The 25,200-nt window shown below is 48.1% G+C and overlaps 1 protein-coding gene across 1 annotated transcript in view; it reads right to left on the bottom strand.

The window, feature by feature from the left end:
- LOC141089323 (tubby protein homolog) overlaps window positions 1–24,669 on the bottom strand; it is a 409,143-nt gene extending 384,474 nt beyond the window's left edge. The window contains exons 1-4 of the mRNA XM_073575645.1: window positions 24,655–24,669; window positions 18,435–18,608; window positions 16,979–17,091; window positions 16,751–16,859 (exon numbers count right to left, since the gene is read on the bottom strand). Of these exons, the coding sequence (XP_073431746.1) occupies window positions 16,751–16,859; window positions 16,979–17,091; window positions 18,435–18,608; window positions 24,655–24,669 (411 nt within the window). The remainder of the gene's footprint in view (window positions 1–16,750; window positions 16,860–16,978; window positions 17,092–18,434; window positions 18,609–24,654) is intronic.
- Between the last annotated feature and the right edge of the window lie 531 nt (window positions 24,670–25,200).

The raw sequence follows: 25,200 nt of genomic DNA, 5'->3' as shown, positions 1-25,200 counted from the left end.
ATGCTCAGTAGCCCGACATGGGGACTTAGTCCCTGGAGAAACTCGCTGCTGAGCAGCATGCATTGCCATAGCTGTGCCAGAGGTGGCAGCAGCGAGCAAACCCACAGAGCTGGTCTGGGCAGAGCACCGGGGCCGACTAGTTTGCTGAGCAACCTCCTCTGCAGCTGGGGAGGAATGGGAGTCCGCCAGGAGCAGGACTCGGGATTCCCGCTGTGCAGCAACAGGAACCCGACGCCTAACAGTAACTATCCAAGGGAAAATGATGCTAAGAGACTTCACCCAAAACACGTCTGATTGGGATGATCCACTTCCAACAGAAAATGCAGACCTGTGGGAAGAGTGGAGGAGTTCTCTCGAGGCCTTGACCGACCTTCGCGTAAAACAACCGTATGCTCCTGTGCCATCCACAGAAGTCAAGACACAAGGACTTTGTATCTTCTGTGACGCATCAGTCAAAGCGATCGCAGCAGTAGTATACCTCAAAACCATAGACATGAATGAACAGAGCCACATCGGGTTTCTGATGAGCCAGACTAAACTGGCACCACTCCGTGAACACACGTTACCCAGACTGGAACTCTGTGATGATGTCCTCACAGTTGAGTTGGCCGAGCTTATCTCAGATGTTATGAATCTGGAGAGCAAAGATGCAGAGTTCTACACCGATAGCAAGGTGGTACCCTAGTACATACATCTGCAACGAAATTTGATGCTTTTATGTCTACATCAGCAACCAGGTACTGAGGACAAGAAGATCCACCTGCCATAATCAGTGGCACTATGTGCCTACTCACCTCAATCCTGTGGACCATGCGACTAGATCCATTGCTCCAAGTCATCTTAAGACACTACATGGTTCACAGGCCCTGCTTCCTTGTACCGTTTGATGCCCCACATTGACATCTTGAAAAGTTTTCCCCCTCCCATATACTAATGTGCCACAAACAGAAAGTTGATATCACTCACTAGAGTTGAGCGACTTTTGGTTTTTTAGGGTCGAGTTTCGTTTCGTGAAACCCGACTTTTCCAAAAGTTGGGTCGAGCAAGATCGGCCGACTATAGGGAAAAGTCGGGGTCGTCCCGAAACACGAAACCCAATGTAAGTCAATGGGGAATAAAAGTCAGCAGTGAGAGGACAGGAAACACACCTACAGTGCCCATTTGAATGCCAAAAGCATCAATTCTTATTACTTAAGCTTGTCAACCTTAATTTACTTCATAATACTAGTTACGCACTGAAAAATGGGGGTTATTTGGCTACAGTTGTGGGGGGGGAGGGCTGGCTCCAGGTTTTCGTGGGCCCAGGGCCACCGTCCGGGTCACCGCTGCTGTGACACATCCCACTGACACCGGCCCGGTACCGAGTACCCCACAGCCCTGGGAGGGCGACCCATATGCCGACTGCTGATCGGGCGGCGTTATTCCCACGAACCTCCAAACAGCGTCCATGAAGGCAAAGTTTTTGGTTTCCGGGGGCAGAATGATTGCAAAGCTGAACCTTAAAGGAATGTCCAAAAGGGCACCACCAGGAGTGGAGCCTGTGGCTTAATTGGACTCCACCCGGGAAACCACAACCATGCCACCTAAAGAAAAGATGCACACTTTGAAAGCTTTGTCGATTCTGTGTGTGGTGTGGTATGTGTGTTTGTAGTTGTGCTAGCGATTTCTAAGCTTTATTCCGTTAACGACCGAGACTCCGGCATGGCGCCACGGTACGCGTCAAGCTTACTAGAGGGATACGCGAGGCTGTGGCACGTTAGATCGAGCAATAACAGGTCTATCATGCCCTTACATGTCCGGGGCTGCATGCACGCTACACTGAAAGGACCAGCTTTTGTCGCTTACAGGTGCAGATAACCTGCTGAACTCCGTTAGTGATGGGGATCTGGGCTTCAGATTATTCCCTGCGAACGATGATTTCCCAGTAAGTTCAGGTCAACCGCAATTCCGGAGTTAGGCCTAACCGTCATTCCTGAAAAAATTATGTGTCCAAACCACAGGTGCTCTAGCTTGCTTAACAGCTCGGCAGCCGTTCTCAGGCCCAGTATGGATTCAACAACATTGTAGAAAGTTGATAAAGGGTACAGTTTCACCGGATAACACGTATATATGTAGCCTAGTTTACACATTAAAAACATATGTCTATAGATCAGGAGGCAGACTCAGATGTTCTCAGGCCCAGTATGGATTTAACCAGATTGTACAAAGTTGAGAAAGGGTACTTTATCACTGGATAGCAGGTATATATAGCATAGTTTAAACATGTAAAATCTCCGTGTTCTCAGTATGGATTACACAGCAATCTAAAAAGTGGGAAAAAGGAAATGCATTGGAGGCGTACACAACTATATACTTTTGGTGTTATTTTTAAATCTTCATAGATATTTCTGTCTCAGTAATACAGTCCAGCCTCTCCGCAATAGGAAATGAGATGCATACAATTAGTGACATAAAGGCTATTGATTGCAGAAATCTAGGAATTATTATTCACGGGAAAAACCTCCGTCACAATTCTCATAGGCGATGCTGACCCTCAATTAATTTGTGTGTTGAGACAGTGAAAACATTTTTTTGTGAATAAAGTCTTGCTGTATCGCACTTCCATTGATTCCATCACTGTTACTCATCTCAATCACATTTTTATCACAGGGAGTGATGTAAACATGGTGCTCACTGGCTATCATGATCTGTCACGTAACTTTGGAGTGCAAAAGACAGAAGCCACAGGCCGTAGGCGATTCTATTTGATTGGCATGAGAGGGCAGATTTTAAAATGTGCGCCAGAATGTCACACGTTTGTGAGTAGGAAAAATGTGAAAGCTCATGATAAACCACCACTGCATGTCATTGTGAGTCGACGTCCATAAGAAATGAAAGCCATTGATCATCTGGAGCTAGAGCCCAGACAGCAGGACAGGGCATAGCTACATCTTAACCATCATCTTTCAGTTCAATCAATTTGTAGTGGCAGTCCCAGTGAAGGATTTGACAGCCCAGACTACACAGCGGAGGAGCAGGGAGAGGTAAACATTTCAATTGCTGGGGCCCTGCCCAAGCAAGGGGGGCACACTCGTGGGCGTCGGTACTGGCACTGGGCCCCTCATAGTATGTCGGTGTGTCTGACGGTGGGTGTGCACCACCACCGTCAGAGACACTTGATTGCACTATGAGGGACCCTGTGCCAGTGCCCGCGCCCAAGAGTCGGCCCACCCACCTGTCCAGGGCAACGGCACTTGCACGGTTTCAGGCGCTAGGTGGTGACCCCGGCCATTGGGGGGGGCAGCCCAGTTAGGGAGGTTTACAAAGTGGCATATGTTGATGTGGGACATTCAGCTGCTGCAAAAGGCGAAATAGATCAAGTTCGCGGAATAGGAGGATAACCAAAGCAAGCCATTTTTCTGGCAACCTATGTGTCATCAAGGGAAGGTGGGACAAAATCCTTGGAAACCCATGCATGGTTCATTTTAATGAAGGTTTGATCATCCACATTTTGGGTTGACATACGGGTTCTTTTTTCTGTCAGGATTGATCCAGCTGCACTGAAGACTCTTTCCGATAGCACACTTGCAGCTGGGCAAGCGAGCTCCTGTAAGGCATATTGTGCCAATTCAGGCCAGGTGTCCAGTTTAGCGGCCCAATAGTCAAAGGGGAATGACCTGTGTGGGAGAACATCGATATGGGAGGAAAAGTAGTTTGTAACCATAGTTGACAACTGCTGTCTCCTGTCACTTTCCATCGATGCAGTATTACCAGTTGTGTGAGCGGTACTTGAAAAATCAGTCCACAACATTGTCATGAAACCCCTGTCTCCAACGCCACTTCTTCTGTGTGCACCACGAACACCTCTGCCAAGCTGCCCCCCGGCCCGTACGGCTCGTGTGAGAACCATCACCGCTGCTGTGTGCTGGGAATGCCTCAAGCAACCGATTTACCAGAGTTGCTTGTTTATTAGCCAATATTAGGTCAAGGTTCTCCTGTGGCATGATGTTTTGTAATTTGCCTTTATAGCGTGGATCCAGGATGCTGGCCAACCAGTAGTCGTCATCGTTCATCATTTTGGCAATGCGGGGGTCCCTTTTTAGGATCTGCAAGGCATAATCTGACATGTGGGCCAATGTTCCCGGTGTCAATGATGCACTGCGAGTGCTGGTTGGAGGAGCACTTTCTGGCAAATCGACATCCCTCCAGTCACGCACAAACCCTGTACCAGACCTTGCCACGCCAACATTTTCACTTGCCCCACGAGATGCATCCTCCTCCCCTAAGTAATCATCCCCATCATCATCCTCCTCCTCCTCTTCTTCCTCCACCTCGTCCAGGAGAGGTCCCTGAGCAGACAATGGCTGAATGTCATCAAGGATTCCCTCCTCGTCAACATTGGCTGCAGACGCCTGCTCCTTAAGGTGCGCCAAAGTTTGCATGAGCAGACGCATAAGTGGGATGCTCATGCTTAGGATGGCGTCGTCTGCGCTTACCAGCCGTGTGCATTCCTCAAAACACTGAAGGACTTTACAGAGGTCTTTCAGCTTCGACCACTGCACACCTGTCAACTCCATGTCTGCTCTCAAAGTGCCTGGCCGTGTATCCTCCCACAAATGCATTATGGCCTGCCTCTGCTCGCACAGCCGCTCAACCATGTGCAGGGTGGAGTTCCACCTTGCTGCAATGTCGATAATGAGGCGGTGGTTGGGAAGGTGGAGCAATCGCTGCAGCTTCTGCATACGAATGGAGTGTACAGGCGACCGGCGGATGTGCGCGCACAGTCTTCGCACCTTCTGGAGCAGGGCTGTTAACTCCGGATAATTATTGAGGAAGCACTGCACCACCAGGTTCAAGGTGTGAGCCAAGCAAGGTATGTGGCTGAGTTTTGAAAGGGCTATGGCTGCCACAAAATTACGGCCGTTATCACTAACTACCTTGCCTGCCTCAAGATGTACACTGCCCAGCCATGACTCAGTTTGTCGCTGGAAGTACTCGGCCAGCACCTCGGCGGTGTGTCTGTCGCCCAAACACATCATCTGCAACACAGCCTGCTGACGCTTTCCACTAGCTGCTCGTTAGGGGGACACCTCGTGTGCAACAGTGGCAGCTGCAGATGGAGTGCTCGTACGACTGCGCTCTGTGGACGAGCTTTCGCTTCTGGAGGAGGAGGAGGAGGGTCGAACGCCTACAGCCAAATGTTTCCTATACCGTGGGCTAGGCAGCACTGTCCCACCACCGCTGTCCCCTGTGGACCCTGCATCCACCACATTAACCCAGTGCGCAGTGATGGACACGTAATGGCCCTGGCCATGCCGACTGGACCATGCATCAGTTGTGAGGTGCACCTTTTCACTCACTGACTGCTTGAGTGCATGGACAATGCGGTCTTTCACATGATGGTGGAGGGCTGGGATGGCTTTGCGAGAGAAGAAGTGGTGACTGGGTAGGTCATAGCGTGGTACTGCATAGGCCATGAGTTCGCGGAAAGCTGCGCTTTCCACCAACCGATAGGGCATCATCTCAAACGAGATTAGTTTGGCAATGTGGGCGTTCAACCCCAGTGTACGCGGATGAGAGACTGAGTACTTTCTTGACCTACTCATAGTATCTGGGAGGGTGAGCTGGACTTGAGAGCTGCATATGGTGGAAGTAGCGTTGGACAGGGCGGACTGAGAGAGGGTTGATGATGGTGATGGAATTGGTGTTCTTTCTGATGGCCTAGATTCAGTCTTTCGTTGATATAACAGTGGGATTCCCTGACTGCTGTGGCCTTGCAACAACACCTCAACATTTGCTGCTGTGCTAACCGGTGGGCTTACAGTGGGGGAAACAATGAAGCATTGCTGACTACCTTCTTTGTGATCAGTTGCACATGTGGTACTTGAGGTTTGGTGTTGTGTCCACGCTTGCAAGTGCATGGTGGTTAAATGTCTAAGCATGCAACTGGTATTCAAATTTTTCAGATTTTTCCCTTGGCTAAAGGTCTTTGCGCACTTCTTACAGATAACCTTGGCCTGATCATAAGGATTTTGTTCAAAAAAGTGCCACACTGCACTCTTCCTACTTTGGCAGACATTTTGCGGCCTAGCACGCTGTGATATTTTGACTCTCTGGACAAGCTGTCCAGCAACTCTTTTGATTTTTGGAACCTGTCTTTGGAGTGCTCCGTGCCTGCCAGATAACAGCTGTTGCGATGTCGATGTCTGCTGTGGATGCTCCTCATCTGAGCTATTGGAAGCAGCACCCTCTTCCCCCAATGGATGCCAATCTGGGTCAACAACTGGGTCATCCATCACCTCCTCTTCAATGTCATGTGCACCTTCCTCTGTGTCACCGTGTATGGTGGTATAGTGTGCGGAAAGGGGCACCTGAGTCTCATCAGGGTCAGAATCTGGCTCTGTACACTGCGAGGACAATGTAGTGCTCTGAGTGAATGTACCAGCAGAATCATCTATCAGTGGCTGTGCATCAGTGCACTCCATGTCAGATTCATCTTGGCCTGGGTAATTCACCATTTGACTTGATAATCCAGGCATGGTATGTGAAAACAGCTCCATGGAGTAATCAGTAGTATGGCCTGCGTCATCCTTCAATCTTGGTTGGGATGAAGGACACAAGGAAAGGTGTGGTTCATGAACATGAGCCTCCAATAACGACTCAGTGCTTTAATTTTTTACAACTTCAGAAGAGGAGGCGATAGAGCTGGAGGCTGAGTCAGCAATGTAAGCCAAAACGTTTTCCTGCAGCTCTGGCTTTAAAAGCGGTTTGCCAACTCCTAGAAAAGTAAGCCTTCGAGGCCTTGTGGAGCCAGACGATGACACAGGCTCAACACCTCCTGCATTCGGTCCTATTTTGCTTTTGCCACTACCATCAGATCCAACACCAACACCATCATTACCAGCTGCCAACCCCCGCCCAATTCCACGGCCTCTTCCACCAGCCTTTCTTATTTTTGGTAGAAATGTAGACAAAATCCAACAAACTATATAGTAATGTAAAACAAGGTACAAGGTGTCTATAGGACAGGGGAGATTTTGAATTTCTGCACACACTTGTGGACACTGGACACTTTTGGATTGTGTGAGGCCCACTGAATATCACAGCGCTATGTCACAGGCTCGATGGCACAGGTGTGAAAAAAGTGACTACAGGATAAGGGAGATTTTGAATTTCTGCACACACTAGTGGACACTGGACACTTATGGATTGTGTGAGGCCCACTGAATATCACAGCGCTATGTCACAGGCTCGATGGCACAGGTGTGAAAAAAGTGACTACAGGATAAGGGAGATTTTGAATTTCTGCACACACTTGTGGACACTGGACACTTATGGACTGTGTGAGGCCCACTGAATATCACAGCGCTATGTCACAGGCTCGATGGCACAGGTGTGAAAAAAGTGACTACAGGATAAGGGAGATTTTGAATTTCTGCACACACTTGTGGACACTGGACACTTATGGATTGTGTGAGGCCCACTGAATATCACAGCGCTATGTCACAGGCTCGATGGCACAGGTGTGAAAAAAGTGACTACAGGATAAGGGAGATTTTGAATTTCTGCACACACTAGTGGACACTGGACACTTATGGATTGTGTGAGGCCCACTGAATATCACAGCGCTATGTCACAGGCTCGATGGCACAGGTGTGAAAAAAGTGACTACAGGATAAGGGAGATTTTGAATTTCTGCACACACTTGTGGACACTGGACACTTATGGATTGTGTGAGGCCCACTGAATATCACAGCGCTATGTCACAGGCTCGATGGCACAGGTGTGAAAAAAGTGACTACAGGATAACGGAGATTTTGAAGTTCTGCACACACTAGTGGACACTGGACACTTTTGGATTGTGTGAGGCCCACTGAATATCACAGCACTATGTCACAGGCAGAAATTGGCTAGTGTATCACAAACTACAAGGTGTATATAGAATTGGGCAGAATAGGAATCTCCCTAGAGTGTAGGTCTGTAAGTATGGAACAAGTCCTCCACTTATCCTTCCAGAGTGACACACAGATAGCTTCACTGTGGCCGTGATAACAGCCGTTACATGGTACTGAGAGGAGCGTGCACGTACACGGCTGTCCGGTGTACGTAAAATTGTCAAGCTCCGTGTTTTTTAAGTATACGGACTGACACACGCTGTCTCTCTATAGTTTTGAATGTGATCAAACAGCAAATATATTTAACTGTTTGAAAGCTAGACAAAACTAGAAGGTGCAGGTCTGTAAGAACGGAACATGTCCTCGACTTATTCTTACAGAGTGACACACAGATAGCTTCACTGTGGCCGTGATAACAGCCGTTACACGGTACTGAGAGGAGCGTGCACGTACACGACTGTCCGGTGTACGTAAAATTGTCAAACTCCGTGTTTTTTAAGTATACGGACTGACACACGCTGTCTCTCTATAGTTTTGAATGTGATCAAACAGCAAATATATTTAACTGTTTGAAAGCTAGACAAAACTAGAAGCTGCAGGTCTGTAAGAACGGAACATGTCCTCGACTTATTCTTACAGAGTGACACACAGATAGCTTCACTGTGGCTGTGATAACAGCCGTTACAAGGTACTGTGTGAGGAGTGTGCACCGCTGTATGGTGTGAAAAAATGCACGCTCAGTACCTCAGCAGGACAAAAAAAAAATTGTGATTGCTTTTAAAAAAGCAGTTTGCAGAGCAGTGGGTAAACAGCAATGCAGCCGTCAGGAAGCCTTAGAAGGCAGCCTAACAACCAACACCGCTGATCCAGCAAAATATAGCCTCCCCTTGCACTGCACACACAGTGACTGGTGTGTTGTACAGGCAAAATCGCTAGCAGCAGAAGCAGTTTTTGGTGTCTTCTTCCCTGCCTAACGCTCTCCCTACAGAATCAGCAGCAGCTCTCCCTATTCTGAGATCAGCATGAGGAACATGGCGGTCGGCGTGCACGCCCTTTTATACCCCCTGTGACGCCCACCAAAGCAAGCCAATCACTTGCATGCCCTTCTGAAAAATGGTGGTGACCCCTGCCTATGTCATCACGTTGCCCACAGTGTCCGTGGATCCTGATTGGCTGAAAAAGAGCGCAAAACAAACTTTTGAAACGCGACTTTGGCGTATAAGTCGCCGACCTCGTGGCCAACCTCATCCTAGGGTCGGCTTTCGTTTCATGAAACCCGACTTTGCCAAAAGTCGGCGACTTTTGAAATTTTTCGATCCGTTTCGCTCAACTCTATCACTCACCATTCCCATTTTATTTAGGTGTATCCATATAAATGGCCCACCCAGTAGAGTCATAGAAATGGGACCACAGAACACGTTGTAATTACACTTTTCCTCTGATAGTTACAAGGCTAAATTTGACTTACACATACTGATGTAAAATACTGACCAAATACGGAATGTGTGAACAACGCCTAACAAAGATTTATTGGCTTCTTAAGGCTATGGTCACACAACCAGTATTTGGCCAGTATTTTACATCAATATTTGCAGGCCAAAACCAGGTGAGGAGCAATCAGAGAAAAAGTACTGTATAATATAAACATATGCATCACTTCTGCATTTTTGACCCACTCCTGGTTTTGGCTTGCAAATACTGATATGAAATATTGACCAAATATTGATAGTGTGACTATAGCCTAAGACTCAGGGCTGGCGTCAGGGTCAGGCAGACCAGGCAGCTGCCTAGGGCCCCTGCCCCCCGGGGCCCCCAGCTAGTGGCACATAACACAGCCGCTATGGGGCCAATGAGGCAGGCGGGCCCGCCTGCTGTCTGCCGCCAGCGCCAACTCCCACTGCCGCCGCATTGAACTATACCGGTGTCTATGACGCTGGTACAGTTCAAAGCAATGATGGAGGAGAGAGCATCAGCTGATGCTCTCTCTCCCATCATTCCTCGCTCTGCCTCTGACACAGCGGGTGTGCGATGACATCATCGCACACTCACTGTGTGCCAGGCAGAGCAGGCTGAACCAGGAGACAGCCGGGAGCAGCACAGGCACGAGGAGAGGTGATTAGTGTGTTTTTTTTAATGTAACAGTGAGTACTAGACTATGAGGCCACTCTAGGGAGGGGGGTGCTATATGCTATGTGGTGCTGTGCTATATACTGTCATAATCCAGGTTGGATCTGACAGATTAAATGCACAAAGTAACCTTTTTTTATCCTTTAGCTGTGTGCTAAAGTTTGATTTTTGCCCCCGGTGGCCATTAGGAACATTGCACTGTGGTGGTTTCAGTTCTAGTTTCCCCCCAGTGGTCATTAGGGTCATTGCACTTTGGTTACTTTAGTTTTGTGCACGTGATTATGTAACAGGTGTGATTGCTCTATAAAAGAGTGTCAGGTGTGTCAATCACTGTTGCTGATAGTCCTCAGTTAGAAGCAAGCCTGGGTGAAGGATGGAGCTGAAGGAGAGTCCCGGGCAGCTTAGTGAGAGTCCTGGAGTGGCAGCTATGGTGTCTGCGAGGAGGGCTGGCATGGCTTGGTGGAGTTGCAGCTATGGTGTCAGCAAGGAGTTCTTGCATGGCTTGGTGAAGTGGCAGCTATGGTGTAGAGCTGCACTCATGATGCTGGAATCGGTTGCTGGAAAGCTGGACTCAAGATGTTGGACTCTTTTGCTGGAAAGCTGGACTCATATACTGGACTCTGTTTCTGGACAGCTGCACGCAGGTGGTGGACTCTGTTTGCTCCAAGGCTGCACTATGGTGTTGGATCCGGTCGGAGGAAAAGATGCACGCAGGTGGTGGGCTCTGTTGCTGGGATCGTAAGCAACAGAGCAAAGCTAAGTGGTGTTTCCCTGTTTTGTCTCTTTTCCTTATGTGTGTTTTAGTGCAGTGGTGGGATTAGTTTCCGCACCGTCCACTTCACTAGTGAGGGTTTAGGTTCAGGGCGAGTCAAGGTTTTAGGTTCCTGATCGGCGCCCGATGCGGAACCGGCATAGGGAACATTAGGAGTGTAAGGGACACTGACTCAGGGCAGTGCAGGAGGTCTCCACATCCCTGTTCCCTATCGCAGGGCCACCATTGTAATTGTTACCCAGGTTTTCCCTTTTATTGTTTAAATTCGCCTTACTGGAGGCGGGGTTTCCAGACATACGTGTATTTCCAAAATTCACCTGTTGGAGGTGGCGTATCCAGCTGTAAGTTTTATTATTTAAATTCGCCCAACTGGAGGCAGTGTATCCAGGGTCACGCATGTCATCTGAATCCGCCCTGCTGGAGGTGCTGTGTCCAGCCACACGTCATCATGACATATACCATGTGGTGCTGTGCTATATACCCCGTGGAGCTGTGCTATATACCATGTGGTGCTATGCTATATACCATATGGGGCTGTGCTATATACCATGTTGTGCTGTGCTGTATTCCATGTGGGCTGTGCTATACACCATGTGGTGCTGTGCTATATAACATGGTACTGTGCTATATATCATGTGGTGCTGTGCTATATACCATGTGGTGCTGTGCTATATACCATGTGGTGCTGTGCTAAACACTATGTGGGTTGTGCTATATACTATGTGGCTGTGTTATATACCATGGGGGTTACATTATACATTATATTCTATGGGGGAGGCTGTGTTATATAATATGGGGGGCTACATTATATTCTATTGGAAGGTGGGCTGTATTCTATTCTATTCGGAGCTACATTATAGTGTACTAGCTGAAGAGCCCGGCGCTGCCCGGGCATAGTAACTAACTGTGGTTAGTTATAACAAATTATAATTATCCTCCATCCCATAGTCCCGTGCCCATATACCCATCACACATCCTCCATCCCATAGCCCCATGCCCATATACCCATCATACATATCCTCCATCCCATAGTCCCGTGCCCATACATCATACATATCCTCCATCCCATAGTCCAGTGCCCATATACCCATCACACATCCTCCATCCCATAGTCCCGTGCCCATATACATATCCGCCATCCCATATTCCCGTGCCCATATACCCATCAAACATCCTCCATCCCATAGGCCCGTACCCATATACCCATCATACATATCCTCCATCCCATAGTCCCATGCCCATATACCCATCATACATATCCTCCATCCCATAGTCCCATGCCCATATACCCATCATACAAATTCGCCATCCCATAGTCGAGTGCCCATATACCCATCACACATCCTTCATCTCATAGTCCCATGCCCATATACCCATCATACATATCCTCCATCCCATAGTCCAGTGCCAATATACCCATCACACATCCTCCATCCCATAGTCCCGTGCCCATATACATATCCGCCATCCCATAGTCCAGTGCCCATATACCCATCACACATCCTCCATCCCATAGGCCCGTGCCCATATACCCATCATACATATCCTCCATCCCATAGTCCCATGCCCATATACCCATCATACATATCCTCCATCCCATAGTCCCGTGCCCATATACCTATCATACATATCCGCCATCCCATAGTCCAGTGCCCATATACCCATCACACCTCCTCCATCCCATAGTCAACCATTATGACATCATAATGAGCGGCGGGGCTTGCAATCTATGATGACATCAGCGTCGCCATGGCAACAATTATGACATCATAATGAGGGACGGGGCTTGATACGCACACACTGTTTCCCCATTATGCAAATAGGGGCATTATGACATCATAATGAGGGGCGGGGCTTGACACGCACACACTTTTTCCCCAGTATGTAGATAGGGGCAAAATTGTTTGGTGAATTGGAACGCGCGGGGTTAAAATTTCACCTCACAACATAGCTTAGGACGCTCTCGGGGTCCAGACGTGTGACTGTGCAAATTTTGTGTCTGTAGCTGCGACGGTGCGGATGCCTATCCCGGACATACACACATACATACACACATACATACATACACACTTTGAGCTTTATATATTAGATGGGGGCTGTATTATATTTATTACTAGCTGAAGAGCCCGGCGCTGCCCGGGCATAGTAACTAACTGTGTTTAGTTATAACAAATTATAATTATCCTCCATCCCATAGTCCCATGCCCATATACCCATCATACATATCCACCATCCCATAGTCGAGTGCCCATATACCCATCACAAATCCTCCATCCCAAAGTCCCATGCCCATATACCCATCATACATATTCTCCATCCCATAGTCCCATGCCCATATACCCATCATACATATTCGCCATCCCATAGTCGAGTGCCCATATACCCATCACACATCCTTCATCTCATAGTCCCATGCCCATATACCCATCATACATATCCTCCATCCCATAGTCCCGTGTCCATATACCCATCATACATATCCACGATCCCATAGGCCCGTGCCCATATACCCATCATACATATCCTCAATCCCATAGTCGTGTGCCCATATACCCATCACACATCCTCCATCCCATAGTCCCATGCCCATATACCCATCACACATCCTCCATCCCATAGTCCCATGCCCATATACCCATCATACATATTCGCCATCCCATAGTCAAGTGCCCATATACCCATCACACATCCTTCATTTCATAGTCCCATGCCCATATAACCATTATACATATTCTCCATCCCATAGTCCCGTGCCCATATACCCATCATACATCCTTCATCTCATAGTCCCATGCCCATATACCCATCATACATATCCGCCATCCCATAGTCCCATGCCCATATACCCATCTTACATATCCTCCATCCCACAGTCCCGGGCCCATATACCCATCATACATATCCTCCATCTCATAGTCCAGTGCCCATATACTCATCACACATCCTCCATCCCAAAGTCCCGTGCCCATATACCCGTCATACATATCCTCCATCCCATAGTCCAGTGCCCATATACCCATCACACATCCTCCATCCCATAGTCAACCATTATGACATCATAATGAGCGGCGGGGCTTGCAATCTATGATGACATCAGCGTCGCCATGGCAACAATTATGACATCATAATGAGGGACGGGGCTTGATACGCACACACTGTTTCCCCATTATGCAAATAGGGGCATTATGACATCATAATGAGGGGCGGGGCTTGACACGCACACACTTTTTCCCCAGTATGTAGATAGGGGCAAAATTGTTTGGTGAATTGGAACGCGCGGGGTTAAAATTTCACCTCACAACATAGCTTAGGACGCTCTCGGGGTCCAGACGTGTGACTGTGCAAATTTTGTGTCTGTAGCTGCGACGGTGCGGATGCCTATCCCGGACATACACACATACATACACACATACATACATAAATACATACACACTTTGAGCTTTATATATTAGATGGGGGGCTGTATTATATTTATTACTAGCTGAAGAGCCCGGCGCTGCCCGGGCATAGTAACTAACTGTGGTTAGTTATAACAAATTATAATTATCCTCCATCCCATAGTCCCATGCCCATATACCCATCATACATATCCACCATCCCATAGTCGAGTGCCCATATACCCATCACAAATCCTCCATCCCATAGTCCCATGCCCATATACCCATCATACATATTCTCCATCCCATAGTCCCATGCCCATATACCCATCATACATATTCGCCATCCCATAGTCGAGTGCCCATATACCCATCACACATCCTTCATCTCATAGTCCCATGCCCATATACCCATAATACATATTCTCCATCCCATAGTCCCGTGCCCATATACCCATCATACATATCCACGATCCCATAGGCCCGTGCCCATATACCCATCATACATATCCTCCATCCCATAGTCGTGTGCCCATATACCCATCACACATCCTCCATCCCATAGTCCCATGCCCATATACCCATCACACATCCTCCATCCCATAGTCCCATGGCCATATACCCATCATACATATTCGCCATCCCATAGTCGAGTGCCCATATACCCATCACACATCCTTCATTTCATAGTCCCATGCCCATATACCCATAATACATATTCTCCATCCCATAGTCCCGTGCCCATATACCCATCATACATCCTTCATCTCATAGTCCCATGCCCATATACCCATCATACATATCCGCCATCCCATAGTCCCATGCCCATATACCCATCTTACATATCCTCCATCCCACAGTCCCGGGCCCATATACCCGTCATACATATCCTCCATCTCATAGTCCAGTGCCCATATACTCATCACACATCCTCCATCCCAAAATCCCGTGCCCATATACCCGTCATACATATCCTCCATCCGATAGTCCAGTGCCCATATACCCATCACACATCCTCCATCCCATAGTCAACCATTATGACATCATAATGAGCGGCGGGGCTTGCAACCTATGATGACATCAGCATCGCCATGGCAACCATTATGACATCATAACGAGGGGCGGGCTAGATACACACACTTTTTCCCTATTATGCAGATAGGGGCAAAATTGTTTGGTGAATTGGAACGTGCGGGGTTAAAATTTCGCCTCACAACATAGCCTAGGACACTCTCGGGGTCCAGACGTGTGACTGTGCCAAATTTTGTGGCTGTAGCTGCGACGGTTCGGATGCCAATCCTGGACATACACACTTACATACATACATACACACACCTGAGCTTTATATATTAGATATTCTAAGGGGGTGAATGCATCTTACTCTGAGGGGGCTACATTATACTATATGAGGAGGATACATTGTATTCTATGGGGGCTAGATTATATTGTATGGGGGCTTCATTATACTTTATGAGGGGGCTACATTGTATTCTTTGGAGGGGCTACATTATACTATGTAAGGGGCTGCATTACATTCTATTGGGGGCTGCATTATACTCTGAGGGGGCTGCCATATGTTCTATGGAGGGGCTGCATTATACTATAAGAGGGGAGCTGCATTATATTCTACGGGGGCTTACATTATATTGTATGGCGAGGCTGCATTATACTCTGGTGGCTGCATTATACTCTGGTGGCTGCATTATACTCTGTGGTGGCTGCCTTATTCTCTGTGGGGAGGCTGCATTATGCTCTATGGGGTGGCTGCATTATAATACATGTGGGCTGCATTATATTGCATCAAGGACTATGGGGAATACATTATAATATATGAAGAACCATAGGGTGCATTATACTATAGGAAGTGAATTGCACTACATGGATGACTGGCAGTGTATTATACTATATGGAGCACTATGAGGAGTGTATTATACTATATGGAGGACAGAGCAGTGAATTTTAATATATTGAGGGCTATGGGGAGTGTATTATACTATATGGATGACTAAGAGGAGTGTATTATACTATAAGGAGGACTATGGGGAGTGTATTATACTATATGGAGGGCTATAGGGAGTGTATTATACTGTATGGATGACTATGGGGCACATTATATTATATGGAGGACTATTGGGTGTAAACTGTAGATGTGCTGCTGATAACAGGATAATGTATGGTGATCTGTTAGAGATCCATTAGTGATCATTCTGTCCCCATCATTCTTTCTCAGACGGTGGAAAGAGGCCTGGAAACAAGTGTTGAACAACTTCAATATTGTCGATCACACTCATTTAGCGGCCTGAACTCAGCGCATGTAAATATAATTGAAATGCTTCTGTGTGATGGTGCAATATGTTAGCATTTTGGGCTCCATTTTAAACTCTGCCTAGGGCCCCACTTTGCCTAAAACCAGCCCTGCTAAGACTGAAAAGAAGCAATCTAAATAAACCAAATTGAAAACAATTTTAGTTGTTAAAGTCCTTGAAAAGTTTTGACTATAAATGTGCATGTTTGTATTCATACAACATATTCCTGTCACTTCTTTTTATTATGATTATGTAAATCTACCATAAAATCATCAGTTATTTTTTTTAACTTACATATACAATTGCTGCAAGTTCTTGACGTACATTAGACCAGTCTGAATTGGCTTTTTCAGGATTTGCACCATTGTCAAATACTGTAAATTTTGTCCCCATTAGATTGGACCTGCAAAGCAAATTTTTATTGTAATATTGAAAAACAAACAAATGTATAGGCCAATGTTTTTATAATTTACACCCTGAGTTAAAATGTTTAAAGTACGTTGAAAAAAAACATTTACATACCTCAATTTTCCAATGAAATTCTCTCCACCACGCGACAAATCTGTAGCATCTATTGAAATTAAGTAATTGGAAGTTTTACTCTTCTTTCTTTTTCTTCCAGCCAATAAGAAAATCTTGAAGGCAGGAAAATAGTCATAAATGAACATATAAAAGTTATATCTATAATATTGTAAGGGAAGACATTATAAGAGCTATCTAGTAAAGACAGCCATTGTCCATATATGTCCTTTTAGACCATTTGGAGATTATAGGGGGTAACTCAATTGATGTCTACTAGAAGTCAGATATATAGTATCTCTTATTGCAGAGTTGAGCCATCCTTGTATTGCAATAGCCATTCATCTAAGTGACCACCGTGTAAAACTTTGTAATACATATAGAACTAAAATGCTTGTCGGAGGTTATTCGTTATAAAATCTACTAATTGTCAGAGGTTCCAATTTCAGATTATTTCTGATGAGAAAACCTACTGATAAGGGGGTTATTAAGTTTAGGCAACATATACACTCACTGGCCACTTTATTAGGTACACCTGTCCAACTGTGTGTTAAGACTTAATTTCTAATCAGCCAATCACATGGCGGCAACTCAGTGCATTTAGGCATGTAGACATGGTCAAGACAATCTCCTGCAGTTCAAACCGAGCATCAGTATGGGGAAGAAAGGTGATTTGAGTGCCTTTGAACGTGGCATGATTGTTGGTGCCAGAAGGGCTGGTCTGAGTATTTCAGAAACTGCTGATCTACTGGGATTTTCACGCACAACCATCTCTAGGGTTTACAGAGAATGGTCCGAAAAAGAAAAAAAATCCAGTGAGCGGCAGTTCTGTGGCCGGAAATGCCTTGTTGATGCCAGAGGTCAGAGGAGAATGGGCATACTGGTTCGAGCTGATAGAAAGGCAACAGTGACTCAAATTGCCACCCGTTACAACCAAGGTAGGCAGAAGAGCATCTCTGAACGCACAGTGCGTCGAACTTTGAGGCAGATGGGCTACAGCAGCAGAAGACCACACTGGGTACCACTCCTCTCAGCTAAGAACAGGCATCTGATGGCTACTTTCAGCAGGATAATGCGCCATGTCATAAAGCTCGAATCATCTCAGATTGGTTTCTTGAACATGACAATGAGTTCACTGTACTCAAATGGCCTCCTCAGTCACCAGATCTCAATCCAATAGAGCATCTTTGGGATGTGGTGGAACGGGAGATTCGCATCAGGGATGTGCAGCCGACAAATCTGCGCCAACTGTGTGATGCCATCATGTCAATATGGTCCAAAATCTCTGAGGAATGCTTCCAGCACCTTGTTGAATCTCTGCCACGAAGAATTGAGGCAGTTCTGAAGGCAAAAGGGGGTCCAACCCGTTACTAGCATGGTGTACCTAATAAAGTGGCCAGTGAGTGTATATCAAATATAATCATTTCTACAGTCTTTAGTACCACATAATGTTCCTTACCTTCTTCTCATTATCAAGATGAACATAATAGGTTGGATACCAACCTCTGTCCATTCCTCTTTTATCTCTTGTAACCTTACATTTGATAGTTAAACCTTGTGGTGCTGGGCGAAGGACAAATTCTTCCAGATTATCCAAATCAATCACAGGCGATGGAGGACGTTCTTCCTTCTGCTCCCCCCAAAAAAGAAATGAGATATGTTAACCCTTATTTATTGTCTCACTAATATGTCAATTACTATCAAATAAACATTATATATATACACAACCATATATATGTAAGCGCACACACACACATATATATATATATATACAGCTCTGACAAAAACTAAGAGACCACTGCACAGTTTTATAAAAAAAATCAGCTTCTCTACATATCTGACAGCAATTCCATTCCAGTATCAGTTTACTTTTAAACTAGAGTACACCCCATTCTACTTAATGTGCTTCTGATTAGGTGATCACCTGAACCAAATCTTATTTATCGAAGGAAAGTATAAAAAAACCCTGCTGTGGTGTTCACAATCCTCTTGCAATAAGACAAGCTGGATGGCAAAACAAATGCTAGTAATATCCCAAAAGTAATAGGAATGAAAAAATAACTTTTAGCCATGCAAAAGGAGTTGAAAATGTTGCCACCATCTTTAAAATTTCTAAGACGGCAGTCCATTACAACAATATCAAGCAGAAGACATTGGGGACAACAAAGCTACAGACCATGCAAAGGGTGAAAACGACTCTCCACTGACTGGGATGACTGTCATTTTATTCGAATGTCACTTAGCAACTGCAGGATGACATCGAGTGACCTACAAAAGGAACGGCAAACAGCAGCTGGGGTGAAGTGCATGGCAAGAACAGGGCCGCAGCTATAATGAGCCAAGTTGAGCGACTTGCTGAAGCGGCAGGCAGCAGGGGGCGGCATTATGTGCTCTTCTACCTGCAGCACCTACAATTTAGCCTCTGAGTCTGCACGCTGGTGCTGCGGCCGATCGTGCAAGAGGCTATAATTGATGGTCACAATGACAGGAGGGAAGTAGTAATGGCCCCCTGATCATTTGACCCCTGACTCCTCCCCTCCTGTGACCTCATCCCAGGTCCTGTGCGCACAGAGCAGCCATATATGTGGAGTGCGGCTCTGCAGGTGGAGGTCGGTGCTGGAGGATCCATTATTCTCTATGTGGAGTGTGGCTCTGCGAGTGGAGGTCGGTGCTGGAGGCTCCATTATTCTCTATGTGGAGTGCGGCTCTGCGGGTGGAGGTCGGTGCTGGAGGCCCCATTATTCTCTATGTGGAATGGGGCTCTGCGGGTGGAGGTCGGAGCTGGAGGCCCCATTATTCTCTATGTGGAGTGCGGCTCTGCGGGTGGAGGTAGGTGCTGGAGGCTCCATTATTCTCTATGTGGAGTGGGGCTCTGCGGGTGGAGGTCGGAGCTGGAGGCTCCATTATTCTCTATGTGGAGTGGGGCTCTGTGGGTGGAGGTCGGTGCCGGAGGCTCCATTATTCTCTATGTGGAGTGCGGCTCTGCGGGTGGAGGTCTGTGCCGGAGGCTCCATTATTCTCTATGTGGAGTGCGGCTCTGCGGGTGGAGGTCTGTGCCGGAGGCTCCATTATTCTCTATGTGGAATGCGGCTCTGCGGGTGGAGGTCGGTGCCGAAGGCTCCATTATTCTCTAGTGCGGCTCTGCGGGTGGAGGTCGGTGCTGGAGGCCCCATTATTCTCTATGTGGAGTGGTGCTCTGCGGGTGGAGGTCGGTGCCGGAGGCTCCATTATTCTCTATGTGGAGTGTGGCTCTGCGGGTGGAGGTCGGTGCTGGAGGCTCCATTATTCTCTATGTGGAGTGGGGCTCTGCGGGTGGAGGTCGGTGCCGGAGGCCCTATTATTCTCTATGTGGAGTGGGGCTCTGCAGGTGGAGGTCTGTGCCGGAGGCTCCATTATTTTCTATGTGGAGTGCGGCTCTGCGGGTTGAGGTCGGTGCTGGAGGCTCCATTATTCTCTATGTGGAGTGGGGCTCTGCGTGTGGAGGTTGGTGCCGGAGGCCCCATTATTCTCTATGTGGAGTGTGGCTCTGCGAGTGGAGGTCTGTGCTGGAGGCCCTATTATTCTCTATGTGGAGTGCGGCTCTGCGGGTAGAGGTCGGTGCTGGAGGCCCCATTATTCTCTATGTGGAGTGCGGCTCTGCGGGTGGAGGTCGGTGCTGGAGGCTCCATTATTCTCTATGTGGAGTGCGGTTCTGCGGGTGGAGGTCGGTGCTGGAGGCTCCATTATTCTCTATGTGGAGTGCGGCTCTGCGGGTGGAGGTCGGTGCTGGAGGCTCCATTATTCTCTATGTGGAGTGTGGCTCTGCGAGTGGAGGTCTGTGCTGGAGGCCCCATTATTCTCTATGTGGAGTGCGGCTCTGCGGGTAGAGGTCGGTGCTGGAGGCCCCATTACTCTCTATGTGGAGTGCGGCTCTGCGGGTGGAGGTCGGTGCTGGAGGCTCCATTATTCTCTATGTGGAGTGCGGTTCTGCGGGTGGAGGTCTGTGCCGGAGGCTCCATTATTCTCTATGTGGAGTGCGGCTCTGCGGGTCGAGGTCGGTGCCGAAGGCTCCATTATTCTCTAGTGCGGCTCTGCGGGTTGAGGTCGGTGCTGGAGGCCCCATTATTCTCTATGTGGAGTGGTGCTCTGCGGGTGGAGGTCGGTGCTGGAGGCCCCATTATTCTCTATGTGGAGTGTGGCTCTGCGGGTGGAGGTCTGTGCCGGAGGCTCCATTATTCTCTATGTGGAGTGGGGCTCTGCGGGTGGAGGTCGGTGCCGGAGGCCCTATTATTCTCTATGTGGAATGGGGCTCTGCAGGTGGAGGTCTGTGCCGGAGGCTCCATTATTCTCTATGTGGAGTGCGGCTCTGCGGGTGGAGGTCGGTGCCGGAGGCTCCATTATTCTCTATGTGGAGACAGTGTTCCTCTGCGGGTGGAGGTCAATGCCGGAGGCTCCATTATTCTCTATGTGGAGTGTGGCTCTGCGGGTGGAGGTCGGTGCTGGAGGCTCCATTATTCTCTATGTGGAGTGGGGCTCTACGGGTGGAGGTCGATGCCGGAGGCCCTATTATTCTCTATGTGGAGTGGGGCTCTGCAGGTGGAGGTCTGTGCCGGAGGCTCCATTATTTTCTATGTGGAGTGCGGCTCTGCGGGTGGAGGTTGGTGCTGGAGGCTCCATTATTCTCTATGTGGAGTGGGGCTCTGCGGGTGGAGGTCGGTGCCGGAGGCCCCATTATTCTCTATGTGGAGTGTGGCTCTGCGAGTGGAGGTCTGTGCTGGAGGCCCCATTATTCTCTATGTGGAGTGCGGCTCTGCGGGTAGAGGTCGGTGCTGGAGGCCCCATTATTCTCTATGTGGAGTGCGGCTCTGCGGGTGGAGGTCGGTGCTGGAGGCTCCATTATTCTCTATGTGGAGTGCGGTTCTGCGGGTGGAGGTCGGTGCTGGAGGCTCCATTATTCTCTATGTGGAGTGCGGCTCTGCGGGTGGAGGTCGGTGCTGGAGGCTCCATTATTCTCTATGTGGAGTGCGGCTCTGCGAGTGGAGGTCTGTGCTGGAGGCCCCATTATTCTCTATGTGGAGTGCAGCTCTGCGGGTAGAGGTCGGTGCTGGAGGCCCCATTATTCTCTATGTGGAGTGCGGCTCTGCGGGTGGAGGTCGGTGCTGGAGGCTCCATTATTCTCTATGTGGAGTGCGGTTCTGCGGGTGGAGGTCGGTGCTGGAGGCTCCATTATTCTCTATGTGGAGTGCGGCTCTGTGGGTGGAGGTCGGTGCCGGAGGCTCCATTATTCTCTATGTGGAGTGCGGTTCTGCTGGTGGAGGTCGGTGCCGGAGGCTCCATTATTTTCTATGTGGAGTGCGGCTCTGCGGGTGGAGGTCTGTGCCGGAGGCTCCATTATTCTCTATGTGGAGTGCGGCTCTGCAGGTGGAGGTCGGTCCCGGAGGCTCCATTATTCTCTATGTGGAGTGCGGCTCTGCGGGTGGAGGTCGGTGCTGGAGGCTCCATTATTCTCTATGTGGAGTGCAGCTCTGCGGGTGGAGGTCGGTGCTGGAGGCCCTATTATTCTCTATGTGGAGTGGGGCTCTGTGGGTGGAGGTCGGTGCTGGAGGCTCCATTATTCTCTATGTGGAGTGTGGCTCTGCGGGTGGAGGTCGGTGCCGGAGGCTCCCCATTACTGGGCACAGGGGGAAGTAACCTTTTCAGAGATGAGACTATCTTCGTGCTTTTTCGTTGTCACTTTCTAAGAATCATAGCATTTTGTTCCTTTTCCTCTGATAGATACATATGACCCAAGTATGGAAAACAGGAAGTAACGAAACACATATTGCAATGTCCCTTTCCTGTCCCTACACGCAGTATAATGTTCCCCACAACCGTCACCCCCCCACACAGTATAATATTCTCACAGTACTGCCATCCCCCACACATTATAATGTTCCTCCAGTATCGCCATCCCCCCATACACAGTATAATGTTCCCCAAGTACCGCCATCCCCCACACGCAGTATAATGTTCCCCACTACCGTCACCCCCCCACACAGTATAATGTTCCCCCAGCACCCAGTATCAGCCCTTGGTTTATGCAGTACTCTGCTGTCTGTGCTGGTTCTCATCGTCCTGGATGAGGTGAAGTTTATGTGTGGGGTCAGGGAGGGTTTACAGTGTGGATGTAGCAGAGCCGTGTGTGCGAGATGTACGGAGCAGAGCCGCGAGTGTGTGAGTTGTACGGAGCGGAGCCGCACGTGTACGAGGTGTACAGAGCGGAGTCGCACGTGTGTGTATGGAGCGGCGCCGCGTGTGTGTGAGGTGTATGGAGCGGAACCGCATGTGCATAAGGTTTACGGAGTGGAGCCATTTGTGTACAAAGTTTACAGAGCGTGGCCACGTGCGTATAAGGTGTACGAGGTTTACGGAGTGGAGCCATGTGTGTACTGAGTGGAGCCGTGTGTGTGCGAGGTGTACAGAACGGAGCCGTGTGTACGAGGCATAAAAAGTGGAACAGTGTGTGTAGGATGTATGCGGAGCCATACATGTACAAGATGTATGGTGGGGAGCATTCATTCCTCCCAGCGGGACAGTCCCGATTTTGAGAGAGATACTGCCCCGGCTGGGAGCTTACTTTTCCCGTGGACACAGGAGTACACGGTGGAGCCCCGAGGAGCATTTTAAAATTCGCATGTGACGTTCCACCAGAAGTGACATGCTAGAAGCTGACTGGAAATGAGGTAATTTCGGGAGGAGATTGTAACGGAACCATGAAGGCACTTCAGGGAATGCTTCAGATCCATCACAGTGTCCTCCTCCAACAGCGCGGATAGCAGGATCGCCTTGAACTCGGGGATGCCGGCCATGTGAGCGGATCATGATATGTCCTGCATCGGGAGGCTCAGGTGGGCACTACAGTGGGAGCTGGGCTGCTATAGTATCTTTATAGAATCTTTCTTTATCTCTCTAATCATTCTTTTTTTCTTTCACTCTCTGTTCTTTCTTTCTTCTTTCTTTTCTTTCTTTCTCTGTTCGTTCTTCTTTTCTTTCTCTGTTCTTTCTTTCCCCTCTTTCTTTCTCTCTCTCTGTTCTTTCTTTCTCTCTGTTTTCTTTTTTCTCTCTGTTCTTTCTTTCTTTTCCTCAGTACCAGTCAGCGTGCCCACAGTACCAGTAGAATAAGGGGGGTAGGAAACTAGGTGGCACTGGTCACTTTGAGCCTCTCATACTTTTTATTGGTGTATAATCATATGCCCTGAGCACCCCCATAAAGAGGGCCAGCCCCAGACAACAGGGTACAAACAAATCACTATTACTATCAGTCCAAGTGGACAATTATATACGTAAAGGTAATGCTGTCCCTGTGCTAAGCAGTGCGGAGGATCAGAATATACTGAGGAGACCAGAGCAGCGGGTTTTGGGGAGAAGAATTATATGGGGCCCATTACATTGTATGAAGTAATATATGGGGCCCATTATGCTGTATGAAGTAAAATATGGGGACCATTATACTGTATGAAATAATATATGGGGCCCATTATACTGTATGGGGCATTATATGGGGCCCATTATGCTGTATGCAGTAATATATGGGGTCCATTACACTGTATGAAGTAGTATATGGTGCCCATTATACTGTATGCAGTATTATATGGGGCCCATAATACTGTATGGAGCATTATGTGGGGATTGGGGATGACTTTGTTTGTTCTGGACCTGACCTCTGGGACCCCCATGATCCTAGGTAACATAGCTTTGGAGCACCATGTAAATGGAGCTGTGGTCAATCATACGCACTGTGGTGCCATTCGCATGTGGCTCTTCAAATAACTCGCTAAAGAGAGTGATAAAGTATAGCAAAAATTCACTGATCGGGATGATGAGTGCTATAGTTTGTGGGCTGGTGGGATTTGTGTGGCAGGGCTGCATTTTTGTCCCAGTCCGGCCCTGTGCCAGGCCTACCATTGCCATTAATGACCCTTGTTCTGGATACTTCTGTGTTGTTCTTGTATGTGCATGTGATGGTGCTGACATCCTTGTGTTTGGACACCTTTTTTTTTCTATTTATCTAAATCAAAATGTCCACTATTGTACTCAGTTTTACAGGATAGATATGAAAATTAAATTTACTTTGTGTGCGAGGGGGGGGTGTCATTTTGCTGCTCGCCTCAGGCAGCAGAGAGGCTAGGTTCACCCCTGGGCCAGAACAATTCATAGTCAAGTAAAGCTAGAAAAAAGCCTTTCATCAATGAGAAGCAAAGGAGAGC

The sequence above is a fragment of the Dendrobates tinctorius genome, unplaced genomic scaffold (genome assembly GCF_039654945.1).
Source record: "Dendrobates tinctorius isolate UK_male_01 unplaced genomic scaffold, ASM3965494v1 ptg000045l, whole genome shotgun sequence".
Taxonomy (NCBI): Eukaryota; Metazoa; Chordata; class Amphibia; order Anura; family Dendrobatidae; genus Dendrobates; species Dendrobates tinctorius.
Note: the sequence above shows the minus strand (reverse complement) of the source record. Positions and strands in the feature narration are given on the sequence as shown.